This window comes from Acomys russatus, chromosome 30 (assembly GCF_903995435.1).
Source record: "Acomys russatus chromosome 30, mAcoRus1.1, whole genome shotgun sequence".
Classification (NCBI taxonomy): domain Eukaryota; kingdom Metazoa; phylum Chordata; class Mammalia; order Rodentia; family Muridae; genus Acomys; species Acomys russatus.
The window spans coordinates 17,193,456-17,214,805 of NC_067166.1; the positions used below are offsets into that span (position 1 = coordinate 17,193,456).

The 21,350-nt window shown below is 43.8% G+C and overlaps 1 protein-coding gene, 1 non-coding gene and 1 pseudogene across 2 annotated transcripts in view; 1 reads left to right on the forward strand and 2 right to left on the reverse strand.

The window, feature by feature from the left end:
- Sv2c (synaptic vesicle glycoprotein 2C) overlaps positions 1-5,872 on the reverse strand; it is a 103,380-nt gene extending 97,508 nt beyond the window's left edge. The window contains exon 1 of the mRNA XM_051172512.1: positions 5,222-5,872. Coding sequence (XP_051028469.1) covers positions 5,222-5,798 — 577 coding nt within the window. The 5' untranslated portion in view covers positions 5,799-5,872. The remainder of the gene's footprint in view (positions 1-5,221) is intronic.
- Positions 5,873-6,916: 1,044 nt separating this feature from the next.
- LOC127212225 (40S ribosomal protein S12-like) lies at positions 6,917-7,307 on the forward strand (annotated as a pseudogene).
- A 13,462-nt stretch (positions 7,308-20,769) lies between these two features.
- On the reverse strand, positions 20,770-20,871 carry LOC127212522 (U6 spliceosomal RNA). Its single transcript, XR_007833565.1, has one exon. It is a non-coding gene; the product is annotated as a U6 spliceosomal RNA (small nuclear RNA).
- Between the last annotated feature and the right edge of the window lie 479 nt (positions 20,872-21,350).

Below are 21,350 nucleotides of genomic sequence, written 5' to 3' on the forward strand. Positions count from 1 at the left end.
CGTCGTCATGTGTTTTGCACAAACTGTTGCGTTAACCTCCCAAGCGACCTCCACTCTTGCAGCGAATGACTGCCACGCTCATCGCTAATCGGCATCTGTGATGTCTCAGATGCTCTGCTAACCGTTATATAGAGAATTTTCTCACTTAAGACTCCCTGTCAGATCTAGTATTCTTACTCCTTCCAGAAAGAATAGAATGCGAGGAATGGAGCTGTTCAGCTTACTTGTAAATCACTAGGCGTCAGTGAAGTAGGCTTTCCTATGTCCAGCTGACTTTGTAAGTCTCTCTTCTAATTCACTTCTCACAGTGCTGCCAGAGTACCCTCCCTAAAACACTGACCTAATAATGCTGTTCTTGCTTGCTTCAGGATAAAAATCAGCCCTTTTTCTTGACAATGATGTCTTTCACAAAATGTCCACAGCTTGCCACCATCTCCCAGACAAACAAAATTCCCAGTGAACTCTCACATCGACCATGGCCTTTGACAGCGACATTGGTTTCCCAGGATGCTGCTCTACGTAGCTGCCCAGTGAGCTTCCCTGTTTAGATGTTACTATGTAGATGGGTTTTCTTAAGCTCTCCAGGAAAACCCAGTGATTCTGTGCCCTGAGAGATGACAGTGTTGCACTCACTGTCACAGAGAGAGTGCAGTGTACTCAAATTCACCTCATTATAAAGTTACACTGTGAGGAAAAAAAAAAAAAAAAAAAAAAAGAATTCCCAAATGGCAAAGATCCGAAAATGCTCCTCAAAATACTTCCCAAAGAATCCTTTCAAGTACCTCGTTGTAGCTGGTGCTCAGTTAACGGCTTTTGAGTGGAATGTCCTTGCTACTTCCATTTTTAAAAATTACCTTTTCTGGGCTGGACAGATGGTTGAGTGGTTGAGAGCACCGGCTGCTCTTCCACAGGACCCAAGTTCGGTTTCTAGCACCCACATAGGGTGTTGCACCACCGTCTGTTAACTTCATCCCCAGAGACTCTGACATCCCCTTCTGGACTCTTCAGGCACTGCATTCACATGTACACATGGATGGGCCCCCATATACACAAAGCATGCTTTTAATCTTGATTTTTCTTTATTTCTGACAGCCTCATACATATATACAAAATGTAAGGGTTATATTAGACCTCATTGCTTCCTTTTATCTTCCTTTCTTTCCCTACAAACCCTCCCTTTTTCTTCCCTGTTGGCCTGTCTCTGCCTACTCCCTCCTCCAGCACCCATCAGCAGTCAGTAGTGCCTGAAGGAGAGGTTAGCCCTCGTGGGTACCACCTCTATCTGTGATGGAAGGGTGAAGGGCCTGATCTTGTGCAGGTATCCATAGCTGTTGTGTGACCATGGCAGTGGCCAGGCCAGGTCTGAACAGAAGCATCCTGTGGCATTCTTCCTCCTCTTCGAAGATGTCTCCTGATCCTTGGGAGGAGAGTGTTTCCATTTCCTTAACACCACTGACTTCTTTACTTTCCAGTAGCCTGGTTCTTTGCTTTTTAAAACTCCTCCTCAAAATTACCACTGCACATGGGAACTAGGGATCATGGTTAGAGTTTGCCTTGAAAAAGACAAGGAAGCACAGGCATGGTGCTTAATCATGAAATGATCCTATATTAGTTATCAAGTGTGGTCCCGAGCTTTCCAACAGGTCTGTACCAACCGCTGCTGACCATGATAATGTCTTGATTCCTAAATACCTATTTTTGGAACTCTAAACAAGAAAGCAGTTGAACTAATCAAGTGACATTCTCTGTGCCACCAGGAGACTCTATGAAGAAGTAAGTCTATGAGTGAGAGGCTAGCCAGAATGACAGAGAGAAGAGGGCAACCAGCAGGGTGCTTGTTAAGTTGTCGTGGGCTGGAGCTGGGCCAAGGCTGTACCTGAAACAGTCTCATGACTGCTTTGGAACTCAATGTGCTTGCTTATATGGCCTTAGTTGTGGTTCCACGGGACACCTTCAGCAGCGTTTGCCCTGAGCCTCAGCAATGGGATGGAAGGATGACTAATGTCTAAGATCTGTGGTCATGTCCCTGAATTTTTAACCTTGTTCGCTGTGTTTGTTCAAAACCATTTTCAGTAGCCAACAGATCTGTCTCCAGCCTTCCAAGCTGGTTTCTGTCCTTTGCTATACGACTAAGCATTATTTTCAGAGAACCACTGCTGCCCTGCTGAAGGCCACTGGCACTGTCCCCTTAAATGCAATGGCCTCTAATTCTTTGATGCTTCATTTGCAATAGAGAAATAGCCCACAGACATTTCCATCCTTTTGAAAGATCCCAAAGTGAGACTGTAAAAATGGGAATTCCCTTCCTGCTAGAAGCTGCATTCTGTATATCCTAGTTTGACAATGTCCTATTTCCTGCTTTCCTTCCAGTAGATAATTCCCTTGTCCTCTTCCAAATCAATGAGCTATTCCTTTGCTGACCACCTCTGGACCAGTGCCCATCATCTCTTCAGGAAAGATATTCAGGATCCTGCCCCTTAATGAGTTTGTCTTATTTTCCTTCTGGCCATGGATACTTGTTTCTTTGTCCTGGGAATCTGCAAACACGTCTATTTCTCCTTTCTAGACTGTAATTTATCAGAGTAGTAATCTCTCTCCCTCTCTCCTCTCTGTCTCTCCCTCTCTCCCTCTCCCCTCTCCTATTTCTGGTAGTGGCATTATGCATTGCATACTATATATGCTTAATAAATTGACTTTAGCAACAGAGGGTGAATTGCCTTAAAACGACAACATTTATTCCCCCAAGAAATAACTCATTGGATAATTAAATATTTACTCTCACTTCTTCCAGTCCAATTAACAATGTTATCTGTGCACACGGACAAATGTACACACAGTATGCCCTAGATTCCCTAAGTCAATCTTTTGGCAAACTCAAAGAGAGGCTCAACCCTACAAATGATTAAAACATAAACCAGGTCATATTTTGTTCTTGGTTTTCCTTGAGAAAATTGACATGATGCTTAGTAGCAAATGAAAATTTATTTTGCAAATTCATATCCACAAAATGCCATCAAGCGTGGGTCACGCGTCTCTCTTTTCTGATTTTGATCCCATTGCTATGACTTAGTGTGGTAATTATATTACAAAGCCATTATCCGATGAAATGAAAATGGCAACACAATTTAAATGCTTGTCTAAAGAGACTCCCGTACAATGCAATTATGAGTGAAATCACAATGGCAAAAATAATCAAAATGCAAGTCTGGAAGGCAGAGTCATGAAACCATTAAAATTCTTCTGTTAGGGTCTCACACCCTTGAGTGAAACCAAGTCCTCCTGGGGACACACTATCAGCTCACAAAAGCGGGCAGCATTCACAGAGTGATGGAACGATCCAGGTGTCTCTTTTTCTGCAGTGTTATCTACACTTTCCAACACACCTGCAGATGAGTCTCACCATCAGGTGCTGGCTTCTGTGATAGGCTGATAAGGGAACCCTCTGCAATGCACCAAGAAGACGGGCAAGCCTGGAATAGGCTTTTCTGTAATGTCTCCAACATAAAAGCTAGAGTCATAGCTTGAAAAGGGTTCCCTTCCAAATATAAGCCCGTGATGATTAAATACCCGTGTGGATACAGTTCTACGGACTTGAAACAATTCTACTGATGCATTCCTTCAGCATAATCTTGAAAGGTTTTGGACAACCAGGCTTACGTTGATACACACATGGCCAAGAAAATTAGCAAGGGAAAAACCCAGTGTCAGATGTAAGAGATCTGCTGAAATAATCAGTTTGATGAATAGCTAAGCTTTCTCCCCTGAAACACAGCGTGACACCTGCATTTTGATGGCTGGGCACACACATGACTCTATCAGCAAAAATGTGCTACTTATTCCCCAACCTCCCACCCTGTGGCCCCCCGAAATCTGCTTCTATGGATCCAGTTCCTTCACTCACACAGGAGGAAACAAATGCCTGCAAAGAAGGGAGCTAATTTAAAAAATAAAAAGCTTTAAAGAAATCAAGCCATGTGGCCCTTCTTTCCTTTGTCATTTTTATCTCTTGCGCTGCCAGAGAGAAAGTTGGGAGGTCACATCTAACCACACACATTCATTTGTGTCAATGACTGTGACATTATTCACTTAACTATATTTCAAAAATTGTATGCTGCTTCTCAAGCTTAGTTTAAAGAAGTACCCTGGAAATATAGGCACTAGTGTTCTAATTTCTTTCATAGTCTCTGACGTATGCAAGATTTTCACCCCCAAAAACATGTTCTTTGAGGCACAGTTCTTAAGAAGAATTTGAAAATTTTTCCAACTTAGAGCATCACGTAGTTGATATGGACCCTTCAACTGTGTGTGTGTGTTTCTCCAACTTACCTCAAGAGTATTAACTACAGTGCCACAAGAGTAAGAACCTTGGGTGCATGGTGAGCTGGGTATAAAATCAAATCTGATGTCTAGACACCTTACAGAAGGTGTCTTGAATTATTAATAATATTTGAAATGGATTTCAAAATCATATTAGAGAATGGAATCTGTCCAGTTTAGGTATGAAGGTACAAACCCTGAAAACAAATTTATAATCATGAATAGAAAATTCTATGCATAAAGTTACTTGGGGAAAAATAGTCAAGCATTCTCATAGATCATAGAGGGAAATACCAGTGTTCTAAAAATAAGTGAGAGCATTAGATATAATACCTGAAAACAACATTACTGGGGACCGAACCCAGGGTCCTGCATATGCTTGGCAAGTGCTCCACCACTGAGCTACATCCCCAGATCTACCTTTGACATCAGGAAAGAAGACACCAATGTCAGGCTATGTTGCCAAGCACCCACGTGGCATGTAATGTGTGTTGCTTCATCAACGGCTAGCTCCGTAAGGTGACCTGAAGACTGCATTGTCTGTAGAGTGTAGCTATAAAAATGCCATTTGCATGTCATGTACTGATGCACACCTCATTAAATGGCCCTTGAGTTTTCCTACAGCAAGTTAAAATACATTTCTCTAACTTACTTTAAAAAATGCACACAATTAGGTTGTATTGATGGATATATAAAACGTGAGGAAATTATCAGAAAAGTTAGCTACAGAACCCAAGTGATTCTGTACAGGTACTCACCGCACAATCATTCTGATTCTCTTATATTTATAAGATTTTTTAAAATTAAAAATTGTTGGGTGAATACAATGCTCTTGATAAAAGGTATTTGTTCTGTGCTCCGTAAATAGAGCACTTCAGCATTGCCTCACTGATTTGGTACTCACCTAGCCAGCCAGATCCGGAATTCGGTATGCATAGGTCTGTCTCCGCACTGGGTAACACGAAGCCCACCACAAACACCTCCACACCATCCGCCATGAGAGCCATGCCCAGCACGAAGAAAAGGGCCCACTGGAAACGGCCATGGCCACATTCTTGGATGATCAGCTCATACTGCTGGGCCAGCTCCTCCTCATCAGCTCTCCTCTGCGACTCGAGCTCTCTGCGGTCCTTGTACTCATCTCCTTTGGGCTGTCCTACAGACACTATGCTGTCCTTCCCTTGGTTCATGCTGGGGATGCCCTGGTACTCCCCTTCATAGATCTCATCCTCCTCATCATGACCCTCAGTGGCCTCACTCGAGCCTTCGTCATCATTGGCCTCCCCACTGTAGGTTTCTCCAGGTGGGTAGTAGTCCTCATCTTCTTCATCCTGGAACCGACTATAGGATCGCTGCGTGTATTCATCCTGGGCCCGGTCCACTGCCTGGTTCACCTTCTTTACCGTTTGCTTCTTCACCTCTTTGGCAATGTCCTTGGCGCCCTTCATCAGGGAAGTCCTGTCCTTGTAGGAATCTTCCATTTCGTCTCAGCTGGTGGCCAGGGCACAGGAGGGAAGTGTCCACGGAGTGTTCAGCAGCTCAGGTGCAGCAGCAGCAACATCCACTCGTGGTTGGGAATAGAGCTGCGTAGGAAGAATCAGGGGAGATGCACATTATTCCTTCCCCTGTGTTCTCCGCCACCCAGCTCACTTCTTCTCACTGTCCCACACACTAAGACATAGAATATACTTCTTTGGCTTTGATGGCGCCCACACATGAGAGCCCTCTGTGCCACTTCCCCACTCAAGAGCAGTCAGCACCTGGAGCTGAGGTTGTTACTGTGGTTTTTGTTATAAAGGATTCGGTTCTCAGGGTCATGTTACCCAGGTGTTTGACCGAGAGTGAAGCTATCTACTTTACAGCTTTTAAAACACAAACATCATGTCTCAAAAGGATCCCCCAACACTCAAAGAGCATCAAAGAAGAGAGAGCAGAAAGATATAAGAGCCAGTGGGTGACTCAAGAAAACTGTTTCCCGGTGCAATCGGATAGCTAACATATGAAATCACGGTGGTTGCGACAGCATGCACAAGACCAGGGCAAGCTCAAGCTAGGAAATATCTCTGCATGGAGACGGGAGGTGGGCAGACATCTCCACTCCTAGCTGGTGAGGGAAAGGGGGTGGTTATATCAAAATACATCATAAGAAATTCTTCAAGAATTAAAATATGTGTTTTGAAAAGCTGTAAGGATGGATATGCCTTGAACCACAAGACACACAGATATTGGAGGCCCACACATATACACTGTGAAGGCATGGCTGGATGAAACTAGAAACTTCCCCTGAGTGTGCTGGGCAAACACTCTGACATTGAGGTATAGCCCCAGTCTTCATATTCCTGTGTGAATGCCCTAATTATGATGCTGAGCCATAGCATTCATAGCTGACTAAAGCTATATTCTTAAAGAATATATGTAGAACAAATAACTTTACATCAAATGACATTGATAGATTACACGCTAGGCACATTTTACACAAATATAGGAAAGGTAACCTTTTCTCCTGCCGCTGCCAAGTTGTGCGGAGGCGGAGGCTCAGGAGGTTCAGGTGTGTTCAAGATTCGGGCCTTACCCATAATCCACCACCAAGGTCGAGGAAGGCATTGCTGCTGGAGGTGTAATGGACGTTAACACTGCTCTACAAGAGGTGCCAAAGACCACCCTCATCCATGGTGGCTTAGATTGTGGCATACGCGAAGCAGCCAACGCCTTAGACAAAGGCCAGGCACAGCTTTGTGTGCTGGCATCCAACAGCGATGAGCCCATGTACGTCAAGCTGGTGGAGGCGCCGTGTGCTGAGCACCAGACCAACCTGATTAAGGTTGATGATAACAAGAAGCCGGGGGTGGGGGGATGGGTAGGCCTCTGTAGAAGCCATCTAGAGGGAGAGCCACGAAAAGCGGTCGGCTGCAGCTGTGTAGTGGCTAAGGACTATGGCAAAGAATCTCAGGCTAAGGATGTCATTCAAATGCAAGAAATGGAATAAATAATTTTTGGGGCTCAGTTTTCAAAAAAAAATAAAAATAAAAAATAAGAGAAGGAAAGAAAAGAAAAGGTAACCTCTATATAACAATGAGAAATATTCTGGCAAGAAGTGTGAGGTGTGTATGTGTCAGTATGAATGTGTGTGCTTCTTCTTTTGGTGGTTCATAAACTAGCACATAGCATTTTTAAGGTTGCTTTACACAAGTTCTCACCACCTACAGCCCACATGCAGAGAGAGAGAGAGAGAGAGAGAGAGAGAGAGAGAGAGAGAGAGAGAGAGAGAGAGAGAGAGAGAGAGAGAGAGAGAGAGAGAGAGATTCTGTTTCTCCACAAAGCCCCCACCTTCAGTCTTTCCCCCTCCTGTACCCCTCGCCATTACTACCATAAACAGGTTTGGAATGTTTCTCTTTCCTAAAACGTGCAGTTTTTCATATGCTGGGACAGTGTATCTTTCTCCCATCTGCCTTTACATAGATTTAAAAACACGGTGCACTCACTTCATTCTGGTACCCATAGCTGCAGCTAGTCTGTTTTCTACCCAGCGAATGTCAGGCCAGGCTGGGTTACATAGCAAGCCCTTGTCTCAGCGGAGAATAATACCAAAGCAGGCAGCCCCACTCCAGAGCTTATTCGTTTAAACACCGTTATCATTTGCTTTTTAGTGGAACTGAGTCCGTGGTGGAAATGAATCTTGGGTAAAGGGCAGCACCGCACCGGTAGCCTGGGAATCACTGAGACTTTTTGCAAATGCCTGGTGTGCAGGGACTGTGCAGAGGTGCTTCTAGTGAAAGAATTTAGTTCCCAGGGGCAGAGAGAGAGAATGCAGGGATGGAGATCTGTTCTTAAAAGCATAAGGAGGCCGGGCATGGTGGCGTACACCTTTAATGCCAGCACTTGGGAGGCAGAGGCACGTGGATCTCTGTGAGTTCGAGGCCAGCTTGGTCTACAAAGTGAGTCCAGGACAGCCAAGGCTACACAGAGAAACCCTGTCTTGAAAAAAAAAAAAACCTTCCACTTTACAAAATGAAGGGTTATGAAGAAATAAGGTGTTGATGGTTGTAGAATGTTATGAGTGTACAGTTAAAGATATTAAATTGAAATTTTAATGTTATGTTTATCACAATAAAAATATTGCAGAAAATGATTTTAAATGTATTTTTATTAAGTCTTTGAGAATTTTATATGTATTTTGATCATACTCACTTTCCATTCTGTGCCTCCCCAACTATTTCTAAATCCATCCTCCACTTTGTGTCCTCAAAAAAAAAAAAAAAAAAAAAAAAAAAGAAGATATTAGCTCATAACAGGTATCCTGGGAAAATAACTTGAAAATTATTTCAAATTATATAGAATCAATCTCTGTGTGTGTGTTCCTATGTCTCTCTTCCTGTCTCCTACTGTCTCTTTCTTGAAGAGAGGGGGTTGGGAGGAGGTGGAGGGGGAAGGGGAGGGGAGACAGAGAGAGGGAGAGAGAGAAAGAGAGAGAGAGAGATTTCTGTAACCCAGAGATACTCATCTTTAACGATCAGCAGTTCTTTGAACACACTTAGGCCTCTGACTAGCAGAGGGTGGCACTAGTCAGATCACACTGCACATGAGCATCTGAAGCCCTGCTCAGATCACTTGAGCGTCTATAACCTTTCCAGTGTGAAACTTCCTACTTGTTGACTCAGCGGCTGTCTCAAGCCATAATGGACCTCCAGTTTATTGAGTTTTGGCTGTCAGCATACCTTCTAGAGTAGCAGCTCTCAGAAGATCACCTGGGAATCCCCAGAAAAACCCCCCAAGATCATTCAAGGAAGTTGCGAGGGTCTACGACAACAGAAAGCTGTTCTTTCATTACATTCCTACAAGCCCATGAATGGATAGTGACTTCTTCCAGGAACTGCCTGATAAATGGTGACATCACTGCCCGTGATGGCTGATGGAATATGAGCTTGCAGATGCTTGTGATAAAGAGAAACATTCGCGGGCTTAGTTTCTAATGTTTTAGCAATAGATACAACCACAAAATGAAAGCGCCTGGATCATTAGTAAGTTTTAAAAGTGAAAGCAGGTCTTAAAAAAAAGAAAAGAAAAGAACCACTCTTACAGATTCATTTCAGGTTAGGACGCTGGATTGTGGAGCTTCTTGTGGGTTTTCTGAGTCTTTGTTGTTGTTATTGGTTTTGTTTTCCACTAGGTCTTTGTGATTGCCTCTGCTTAGCCCCAAAGGGGCGACAAACTGCTGATCTAGTTTGCCTGTCATTTGCTCTCAGTAGTTCTGGGTTCCCATTGTGCGCACAGATGCTGTAAGGCTCTGCTTTCCATCTTGGCTGGGTGGCATTGTCTAACCTCTGCCTATGGCAGACAGCTGTAGGCTGTCCTTAGTGGACAGTGTTCCCAACTCCCGGCATGCCTGTTAACCATACAGTAGACATAACTTCCTTTCCATTTCTGTCCCCTGAGGACTTTTTTTTTTGTCCTTTGTGGATCAGCTACTGTTGGCTCAGTTTTCTTAACCAATATATTTTATTACAACGTATTAACTGAGAATAGGCCACTTATAACCCCACTAACCAAAACAATAAGAAAAGAGGATTAAAGAACACAATAGCAAAACTGTAAGGATATCAGTTCCGAGGAACGATTCTCCTGGTGTGATCAGCAGCATTTCTTCTGCTGGAACCTGGAACAACCAAAACCTGGAACCTCAGCAGGAGCCAGAGCCCCGAAGCCTTCCCTTGAGTGGTTCTCTCTAGGAGCATCTCAAAGTGGAGCGATGAACAGCCAAAACTACCCCAAGTCTTCAAAAAAGCCCTGCCTCCAGTTTTCGGCTCATTTATTTATCTCCTCCCAGAGTCTGTTCACAGGATCTTTTCAGCTGGCAACAATCGAGCTCCCACACAAGGTGGTTGGTCTTCAAGTGGATTAACATCACCTTTTCTCTCACAAGACTGTTCTGATCTCATACTTGGTATCCTAAAAACTAGGTTTCTCTCTCCTTCAAGCTACTTACTATTTAAATGGCACTTTCGAAATATTACCCTGGGCATGGACTAGCGCATAGGTTCGGGGAGAGCAGACTGGAAATGCGCTCAGTTCACTATCTTGTTCCAGGATGCTTTCATAACTTGCTTTGGTATTGCAGTTTTCTCTTGTTTTGAGATCTTATTCTACTGCTTTAATTTACACTGGACTACAATCCATCCGACCTGACTCCTGCCATTGGGCAATTAGGCTGCTTTTATTGTTTCAACCTTAACAATGTATGCTGAGAACTCCTGAGGTCAAAAGGAAAACCTAATTTTGAGAATTTTAGAATCACAGTATTGTCATACAAGAAGGTGTTCTATTTCCCTTTGTTCTCACCTATACCAGAAACTGGTGGCTGAGATAAACAAAAACATCTTTTAGCATTTAAGTTGCATTTGACCCCTGATAATATTGAACGTCTCTCATGAAAATGTTCATCCTGTGCCATTCTCATTTTTGGCTGACAATAGCTTTAGTGGTCGCTTCTAAAAAGATCTGCCCATTTTTAGCCTCCAGGATATATAAATGGTATTGTAACTAGAAAAAAAAATAGATAATTGTGTTAAAATATTGAGATGAAACCTCCTGAGACTATGTGGTTATGATGTAGCTCCAAGAACAACTGTATTGGTGAGAGAGGAGAGGAAAGGCACAGAAAGGAAACAGTACACATTACAGCAAGGGCCAGAAGCCAAGGGGTCCTAGACTCCCAACTCGCCCACCCTGGAGGACAAGGAAGGAGCCTCTGTTGGAGAGAGTGTGGCTCTGCCTGCATCTCCACGCTAAAAGTCTGGACTCTAAAACAGAGAGAAAACAAATTTCAATCCACTTAGTTTGTAGCAATATGGTAGGCAGACACAGACACTAACGTAGTCTTTTGCTTATTGAATGTCAAGAGGGACAGAAATCCTTGTGTGCGCTATAAATATTTTCCTTGTATGGTCTTATCTACAATGAATTTTTTGTCATGAATAGCTACTAAATCATTTTTATGTAATCTACTTAACTAGGTTCTTTGTTCATGTTTTCTGTCTCCTTATCAAATTGATTAAGGCCCGGTTGAGCTGCTAAAATATGCATCTCTAGTAGGATTAGTTTTTGTTGAATTGTTTAATGTTCAGCTGTTTTGTATTTTGTATACTTATTTTGTATACTGTATGAGGTAGGGCTAGCTACCAAACATCTCAGAAACAGTTATTAATGTAACCCTTTGGCAAGGAGCAAAGTCCTTACGTGTGTTCATGTCCCTCCAGAGACTTCTATTCGGCTTCCGTGATGCTCGTCTACTGTTAGCCTTACTCATGTGACTTCTGGTCTCTTTTGCCACATTTTATACCAGTGCATATTCCCCTCATGACTCACCCTCTTCAAGTATATCTGTATTATTTTCATTTTCCTTCTGTTCCAGATAAACTTGAGAGTTGCTTAGCCATTTCTTCAAAGAGTTTTCCGTTAATGTTGCACTAAATTTACAAGCCAGTTCCAGAACTAAAGAGGTCTAGCAACAGGCCAATCACCTAGTACATGATAACATGATAAACATATTATCCGAGCCCTTCTTTAATGCTACACAGTGAAGCTTATATAGTTATTTATTGTGCCAATGATTTAATGAACAAGCAACATACATACATACAAATACATGTATTTAAAACATTTATATATATATATATATATATATATATATATATATATATTTTTTTTTTTTTTTTTTTTTTTTTTCCTCTCAGGCCATGACATATACTCTGGCCTTGTTCCTGTCAAACTCATCTGAGGGTCTGGATGCTGTCTCCTACGGAACATCAACATCTATATGAACATCCCTCATGGAACAGATCAGGTGGGCTGCAAAGACCGAGTCAGTCTTACTAGGGGATAATTCAGGAAGGGAAGTCTAAAAACAGGCAGCCTTTGCTAAGCTTCCTGGTTTAGATTCTCCTGGTTCCCTAGCCTTTCTCTGACACCATGTTCATAGACACTGCTCTGCAGGAGGAATTGGCACGAATACCCAGGGCATCTTCAGTTGAGCCTAGTAAGAGTTCGGCACTCCTAGATTCTATCCCCAAGTCATAACTAGCATTCTATAACCCATTGGGAAGACCAGATGCCCAAGGAGAATTAAAATAATTTGCATTATGAAGAGCACTCAGCCGAAAGAATGAAAGAAAGAGAGCAAAAGAAAAGGAAGAAAGAAAACCAACACATTCAACCCCCGCTCGTAAATACCAGAGAGGCATAGCTTTCCATTAAAGACCAGTGGCATTCTGAGACCAGGTTCCCAGCATCTAAAGACTGCCATCTGTGAATATGCCTTTTCCTCTGGGACTTGGGAATCATGTAAGGGGGACTCAACAGGCAAAGATAGGGGCTGAGTTCCCTCCAGGAAGCCTGGCCTGGCAGACTTGGAGCTGGGCTGAGGAAGAGCAGCAGACCCCCTTCATGATTCTTGTTTATCTCCACAGTGATTAAAAGAGCATTCACACAGTGTTTACCGAGGACCTGTGATACATCAGGCGTTATCTGAGGAGCCGAAAACCAGAGCCTAAACAAGACACACTAAGCTCCTGACTGTATAGAATCTCCTCCTCAGTCATTACAATGAAACAAAAGAACAGACTTTCATGCAGCAATGAGTCCTAGAAAAAAAAAAAAAAAAAGGCAAGGTGGGGACTCAGAGCAGCAGTGTTCCATGAAGATTTTGACAGACCAAAGTGACTCCATTTTGCTTAAAACCCCCCATTCTGTACTACAGTGGCCTAGTCCTGAACTCCAGAACCAGAAAAAAACCTCAGAATGTACACTTGGCACAAAAACCAGAATAACCACTCAATTGGATACCAAAAGTCCAGATGTTTCCTCAGATCTTCTAAAATGCTAATCGTTTGTGGTTTGGCACTGAACTCGAACCAATCAGTTTAAAGGGAAATATTCCCAAACAAATATCAACCAATGAGACACTTGCGAGGCTGGAAACCCCCTTCCTTGCTTGCTTCCTTGCTTGCTTGCTGCAACCTATAAAAACCCCTCTCTCCCTGGGCTCAGGGCCTCCCATCTGAGATCCACTGTGTCAGTGATGCTGTGGGCCATAACTTGGAGCTTGTAATAAAGACCCTTGTGTGTTTGCATTGGAAGTGGCTCCTGAGTGGTCTTTGGGGGATCTCATGATATGGGCATAACAATTGTATATTGCTATCCTATACCCGCATTGTCAAAAACAGAAAAGGGACACTTTGAATCACAGTGACTACACATCGCTGGTGGCTGCCCAAAGGGATGGTGCAGTGGAAGAGGTATTCTATGAGGAGTGGTCCACGGAGTGCTGGTTGGAAGATAAGCTTGAATAAGAGCTGACTACAGCCAGGATGTAAGTCATGCTCTTACCCAGGGGTTCAGACACAGAACAGCATGCAAGAGCAAGGGCCCTGGGGTGGAGAAAGGCAGGGAAGGTGGGCAGCTAAACAGAGTCATGGGCAGAGAATGAAGAAAAGTGTCTAGGGGAAGCTCATTAGGGGCACTGAAGGTTATGGAAAGAGCCTTGTGTTTGAGTCTCAGATGGGCACAGAGTAGAGAAATGCATCAGTTCATTTTTTCATTGCTACAACAAAATACCATGGTCTGCTATTCAATAAGGCAAAGAAATGTGTTTAGCTTAGAATTTCAGAGGCTGAAAGTCCAAGCTCGTGTAGCTCCGTTAGTTCAACCCCTGGTAAGGGTGCCTTTAGCTATGTCACAGCACGACAAAGATGCAGGGAGGAAAATGGGCTGCATGCAGAAGAGATTTCATGGTAAGTCAGTAAGCCAAAGACCAAGGAGGATCCAGCTCGCTCTTTTTACAATAACCCACTGTCAAGAGCATAAACTCCATCCGTGAGACCAACATTAATCCAAGGAGGGCAGTGCCACTGTGATGCAATTCCTTTCGATGTGACGCCACCACATCCTGACCAGCACTCTGGGATCAAACTCTTAGTCCATGGACCCTGACGGGATGGACCACATTTGAGTTGTAGCAGGAAGTGACAGGATCTGGAAGAATACAGATCAGCGATGCAAAACAAGGGTTTCCTTTAGGACTAGATTCACCCAGTCATTGGAGTTGGTGGCGTCTCTGTGTCTCGATCCCATTAGCTCCGCCCTTTGACCCTTGTAGGCATGTTCATTGTACCTACAACCATATTATAATGAGTTGATGGCTTTCAGCTGTTTAATGATCTTAGAGACAGGCTAGAGGCAGGAGGATAGTCAGACAAAAAGTCGAAACAAAAGCCTTACGTGCCTGGTGGCTGCTCCATTAAGTGGAAGTAGAAGAAAAAGAAATCAACACCATCTATAAAGTAGATATGTCTGCCCTGTGTGTTTAAAGGTGGCTATGGAGCCAGACAAATGCTTATTTGAGGAATTACTTTGACCCAAATATGGAAATCTGAAAGTAGTCATGCCCTCCTATCAACATAACAGGTGCACGGCTGCTCCTACATTCTTACAAGGGCTCAGCATCTCCACGGGAAGCAGGTGGCTCAGACATATTGGAATGATTTAAGTTTTAGACATACAAAGCGATCTTGTTTATGAGCCAGCACTGCCTCTGCCCCTACGAGCCTGACAGTATTAGTTCCGAATGGCTAAGGAGAGTGATTTGTCAAGAATGAAACATGAAAGGCCACACTTGGTCAACAGTATCTTCCTGGTGAATGCCAGTTTACCTCGAAATTAAAGAATGGAGGAACATAGCTTACAGTGAGAATCCATCACTCACAACAGTAATGCTGCAATTTCCTTTCTAGAATGGAAAAACTGATGGCTGGCCACCTTGGTTGTGCCTTGCCTGCCCTAAGAGCATAGCTGGATGCCAATGAGCTTTCGCTCACTCTCTCCAGTGTCTACCACTGCCCTGTCCACCTCCCAGCCCCTCACCCCACTGCAGGCTTTAGCCTACAATGGAAAACTACAATAAGCATGTTTGTTTGTCTGTACATCCTGCTACAGTAACCAGGGAAATGTGATTAGCATATCTGTAGCTCTAAAAGCATAGTCACTGTATCAAATCTACCCCCTTGGCATCACCGTGATTAGAGGCAAACACTTTCTCCAGACCTCAGTTAAGTCCCTGGAATATCAACAGGATGGGCTGGCGTGCTTCTCCTCAAGTTCTGCCTGGAAGCTGCACTTTTTCTCCTTCTGCTTTGTCTAAGTTTTACTCGGTAAATATTTCATTTTGCCAGGTTCCTGGAGGTAGCCACAAAAGCAGCTGCCTGTATTTACTTCAGCACCACCTGAGCACAGAGACAAAATCCCCAGGGTACTGTCCCTGTGGACCGCCCAGCTCATTGTTTCCCTTGCTTGTGGCCTCTAGAAAGAGGTGTCAGAGCCTCCATGAAAACCCCACAGGTACCTGTGGCTCTAAGGAGGGGCACCTTGGGGACCAAGAAGTTTATTGATGCACGAGTTCCTCACAGAGCATGAAACAAGCAAGAAGGCTGTAACATGGTTGTACTCCATGCTCTGTGTCCCAGCTGGGGTTCAGCTGGTGCACGGTAGCTCTCTCTCCCTACTCTCTGTCTCTCTGTCTCTGTATCTCTCTCTCTCTTTCTCTGTGTGTGTGTGTGTGTGTGTGTACTAGGAAGCAGAATGTAAGATGTTAAAGAAACCACTGTAAGGGGCTGGAGACATGGCTCAGAGGTTAAGAGCCCTGCCTGTTCTTCCAAAAGTCCTGAGTTCAATACCCAGCAACCACATGGTGGCCCACAACCATCTGTAATGAGATCTGTTACTCTCTTCTGGCATGCAGGTGCACATGCAGGCAAAACACTGTAAACATAATAAATAAATAAATATTTAAAAACCTTTCTATTTCTATTTCAAGTACAGTCTTTACTGTGTTAGGAGGAAAAAGCTGCTGAACTAATTCACTCACAGCATAAAGTTAAATGACAGAGAGCTTCTCCCTCCTCTGAGCTATTTCTCTCTTAATTGCAGAATTCAGTGAAATGTGTACGTTGTGACTGTATAAGCTCAGTGGTTGGCTATGAAAGCTAGATTTTGGAGGACAGGAGGCACTCCTGGGTTTAGAGCCTTCTACCTGGGCTATGGAATATTGCATCGTTATACGAGAACCGATCTGCTCCCAAGGCAACAGTCACAGGAAAAGTCAGAAGCCACCCACCCACGTGGATAGATTCCTAGTTCTACCAGGGAACCGACCGTGTTTTGGCTCATCTTGGATTCTTAGTACCCAAGGCTCACTGCATGCAGCAAGGTGACCTGCTGTGCGGTGGGTGTAGCACCCCAACTGTAAGTACCCCAAAGTCAGATAAAGTCCTTTAGATGCTCTTCATTTAAGGATTTTACTTCCTGTGGGAACAGACAATAAACAATTGTCTCACAATATCATAGTATCTGCATCTTGATGCCATGGAAGAAGATAGGGCCTAAATTAAGTTAATTAGCCCAAAGGTGGACAAGCAGGGGTGTTCACTGACTAATGAAAACACACAATAAGAATTCAGGATAGAATGGAAATAAAGAACAAAGTCCACACACAAACATAGCCTGGGCCTTTCGCACACGCCCATGGTAGGTACAGGTCAAGTAAAACAGACTTCCGGCGCACTCCGGGACTATCCCATTTTCTAGAGCCAAGTGTCATTTGACTTTGACCACATGCACCAAAGGTGGAATGTTTACTTAGTTTTGTTGGCTTTGCAGGAGAGGGGAGGGTCCAAGCCCACTACGAATTGGCAGCACAGAAAAAGCTCATTCCTGACCCCCAGAAAGATAGGATTTTCAATTGATCATATACAAGAGTCCTCGGAAAAAAAAAAATCACAGTAAATAATTTAAAGGTCTTCCTTAAGGAAGAGGGAGTAGTTGTGGTCAGGGACAGCACCTCTGTCACCTTCACGCTGTCTCTGATGCCAGTTACCTGTCTCAAGTAACACCACATGCCACCTGGACATTCCGAGGGCCTCCCGTCTGTCTCCCTGGTCCTATCTTTGTCCTCCTGGTATCTCTTTCTTACACATCTGTCACAGAATCCATTCTAATCACATGACAAATGACATCACTCCCCTCTGAAAGCCACCCCCCCCATGTCCCTGGTCCCACATGACCTGACCCAGCTCCTCAGTTTCACTGTCACCATTGACTTCTCTCTACCCAATCATACTAATGTGTCGAACCTCCTTCTACCTCAGAGTCTTTGTGCTTGCTAGCCCATCTTTCTGGAATGTTCTTCACCCAGGTAACTGCTGGGTGCCCCATCCCACTTTCCTTTGGGAGGCAGACACAAGAGGGTCAGGAAGTAAAGATCATCCTTATGTACATATTAAATTCATTTTCTGTAAACAAATAAAAATGGCACCACATAGAGCCCTGGACCACAGCTTCCCTACATCACTATTCCCTAGACAGCATCTTTCATTATATCACCATCTGACAACATAGTACATGAGGTTAAACCTCATTACAAGTGAGACTTTCCCTGTGTCACAGAAGGGGTTTGAATAGGAATACTGCCCCCACCCCATAGACTCGTGTGTTTGAATGCTTGGCTATAGGGAGTGGCATGATTAGGAGGTGTGGCCTTGTTGGATGGAGTGTATCACTGTGGAGATGGGCTCTGAGGTCTCCTATGCTCGAGCTACGTCCAGGGTGCCACTCAGTCTCCTTCTGCTGCCTGTGGATCCAGATGTAGAACTCTCAGCTCCTTCTCCAGTGCCATGTCTGCCTGCATGCTGCCATGCTTCCCACCATGATGATAATGGACTAGACCTCTGACCCGCCAGCCAGCCCCAGTTAAATGTTTTCCTTTGTAAGAGTTGCCATGGTCATGGTGTCTCTTCACAGCAATAAAACCCTAACTAAGGAAATCATTTCAATCTAGATTCCAATACCTAAGAGAACACATTACAAAACTATTTGTTAAACAGATGACTGAAACTCTCAGGCAAAAGTTATATCCTATTTGCTGCCCTTCTCAGAACCTTTGACATGCTAACATGGATCAGCTAGCATCACCAGACCCAGCCCTCTGAGCTCTTCACCAGCACAGCCTTCTCCAGGAGAATCCTTGGAGTCAGCACTGGGGAGCTCTGTGGTGAGACACATCAGGAGGAAACTGTGATTCTGATCCTGCCAATGAGGGGCTTCCTCTTATGGTCAATGTTATACACACGCACACACACACACACACACACACACACACACACACACACACAGAGAGAGAGAGAGAGAGAGAGAGACAGACAGACAGACAGACAGACAGAGACAGAGACAGAGAGACAGAGAGACAGGAAGATAGACAGACAGACACACACACAGAGACAGAGACAGACAGACAGACAGACAGAGAGGGGAGGGAGGGAGAGAGAAAAAGAGAGAGAGGGAGAGAGAGAGAGAGAGAGAGAGAGAGAAAGAGAGAGAGAGAGAGAGAGAGAGAGAGAGAGAGAGAGAGAGAGAGAGAGAGAGAGAGAGAGAGGGGCACACATGGTAGTAAGACCCAGAAAAGAATATTTATTTGGAATTTTCTTGACCCCATCTTGGGAAGGAAAAAGCAATTTCATGGCAGTGCTGGAGGAAGGGACTTACTTCCATCTTCTGTCTCTAGATCCAGCAGCAGGAACTGGTCACCATAGCTCAATAGTCAGCTCTACAGAGAAGTGTACTGTGTGAACAGTGAAGCGAAGAGGGAGGGACAAAAACACATCTCCTTTCGGGGGAGCCTTGCTTTCCCTTCTGACAGATTCTCATGCAGTTCATATTAAGCTGCTTCACACACTGTGTGAAAACCCTCCTTGACTGCACTCATGTGGAAACTGTGTGACTCTAAAGAAAAAGAAAAAAAAAAAACCCCACAGGTCTTGATCTTAAAACAAGAGTAGTGAAGGAACTTAATGCTCAAAGTCTGTCAGAAAAAATGAATTGCCCCCATCCTCCATGTCACGGTGACATTCACTCTGGTACAAATTCTCTGATGCCTGGGGTCAGCACTCCCTTTGAGGTAGCAGAACGGTGCCAGAGGAGGGTGGACAGGAAGACCAGTGAGAAAGTCTGTGCTCTAAAGATCCACTCTCACGTAGGACCTCAGTGCCATCCACCTTCCCAGAATACATCACAGTACTTGCTGTGCTATACACACAGGGGGTGAGGCTGGGCAGGAACGTGGAGGCAGGACCTGATGCAGAGGCCATGGAGGATGCTGCTTACTGGCTTGCTCCCCATGCCTGCTTCAGCCTGCTTTCTTATAGAACCCAGGACCACCTGCCCAGAGCGATAGTACCATCCACAATGGGCCAGGTCCTCCCCCATTAATTGCTCATTAAGAAAATGTCTTACAGGCCTGGCTACAACCTAATCTTACTTTTTAAATTGAGGTTCCCTCTTCTCAGATGACTCCAGCCTGTGTCAAGTTGACAGAAAACCATCTAGCACAAATATGATGAGGAACGGAATGTGAGGAGCCCCTGTGCCCAGAAACTTTACATAAAGTTTACAGAAGACACTAACACACACTTCTTGAGAGCAGATTTTGCACACATGTTGTCCATGACTAATCTTGCCTTGTCTCCATCCCTTCTCCATCTTTCTGTTCCCATATTTTTATTATTGCATCTGCTCTTTTTTTCTCCTTATGTGGAAGATGTCCCATTTCATGCCTGTAACTGTAAAGTAACTTTAATCATCTGTCTTTGACATTATTTCAAAAAACAACAAAAAACCCTAAATATTTAAAAAAAAATATCCTAATGCTGCCTTCTCATCTCATGTTCATTTGTTGACTCCCCGCCTTGTCAATCAAGTGGGCTAGAGCCTACCCCAGAAAGGTTTCCTGCACTCTGTAGAGCCAAACACTTGCAAAAACATGAAAAACAAACAGCTATAACATTTTCCTACTTTGTTGTATAAACTAAGTGTGAATGACCTTTTCCTCAGATGTGACTTGCATACTCTGGTTTTCTGTAAAGTTTAAAAGGATCTGTAGATGTTTTACTGACTTCAAAACCAAAATATTTTAGCTGTGCGTGGTGTCGCACGCCTATAATGCCAGCATTCAGGAGGCAGAGGCGGGAAGATTGCTGCAAGTTTGAGGCCAGCGTTCAGGAGGCAGAGGCGGGAAGATTGCTGCAAGTTTGAGGCCAGCGTTCAGGAGGCAGAGGCGGGAAGATTGCTGCAAGTTTGAGGCCAGCGTTCAGGAGGCAGAGGCGGGAAGATTGCTGCAAGTTTGAGGCCAGTTTATTCTACACAGTGAGCTCCAGGCCAGCTAGAATTTCACAACGAGACACTTTATCCAAAAAAGAAATAAAGAGTTTTTCAAAGTTAACCAATCTTAATGGAGCACTATAAAATTTAATTCTGCTGAGAGAACTGATTCTCTTATGGTCTCCTTAAGTACTCTTCATATATTTTATGCAATCAACTCTCAATTCTTTCTTTCTTATTTAATTATAATTATTTTAAAATATGGGCTGCTTCTCCAATTTGCATGCCATCCTTGTATGGGAACCATGCTATTCTCTGCATCATTCCAGATTTGGTGCATGTGCTTCCAGAGAGCACTTACGAAATCAGTTCTCCCACTCAACACAGTGAACGTGTCACTTGGGCACTGTCATTTACTTGTTATATTTGGATTGTGAGTTTGTAAAATCTGACTCTGGGTCAGCCTACTGATATATGGTAGCATTTACTAAATGGTGTTTAATGGCCGAAAGGTCAGCATTACACTCACAGAAGTAACTATATTGAACACTTGGGTTTACAATAGAAACAACAATGTACCATTGCCTGATGCCAGAATTAAGCAAGAGCCTTCATTTTGCAGCCCCATTTTACTCTTGAAGAAACTTACAAATATGTTAGTCATACCATTTCTGAAATTCTCATTGATTTTTTCTGAAAAGTTAAATATTAGAGTTGTTTATTTCTCCATTAGACTGTTGAGTCAACTCTGTTAGTATTTGGTCCCATTGTGTCTTTATTTGTGGGGAGTACATTAATTCAAGGGTATAGCATATCTCTTAAGTGCTTGTTAATCT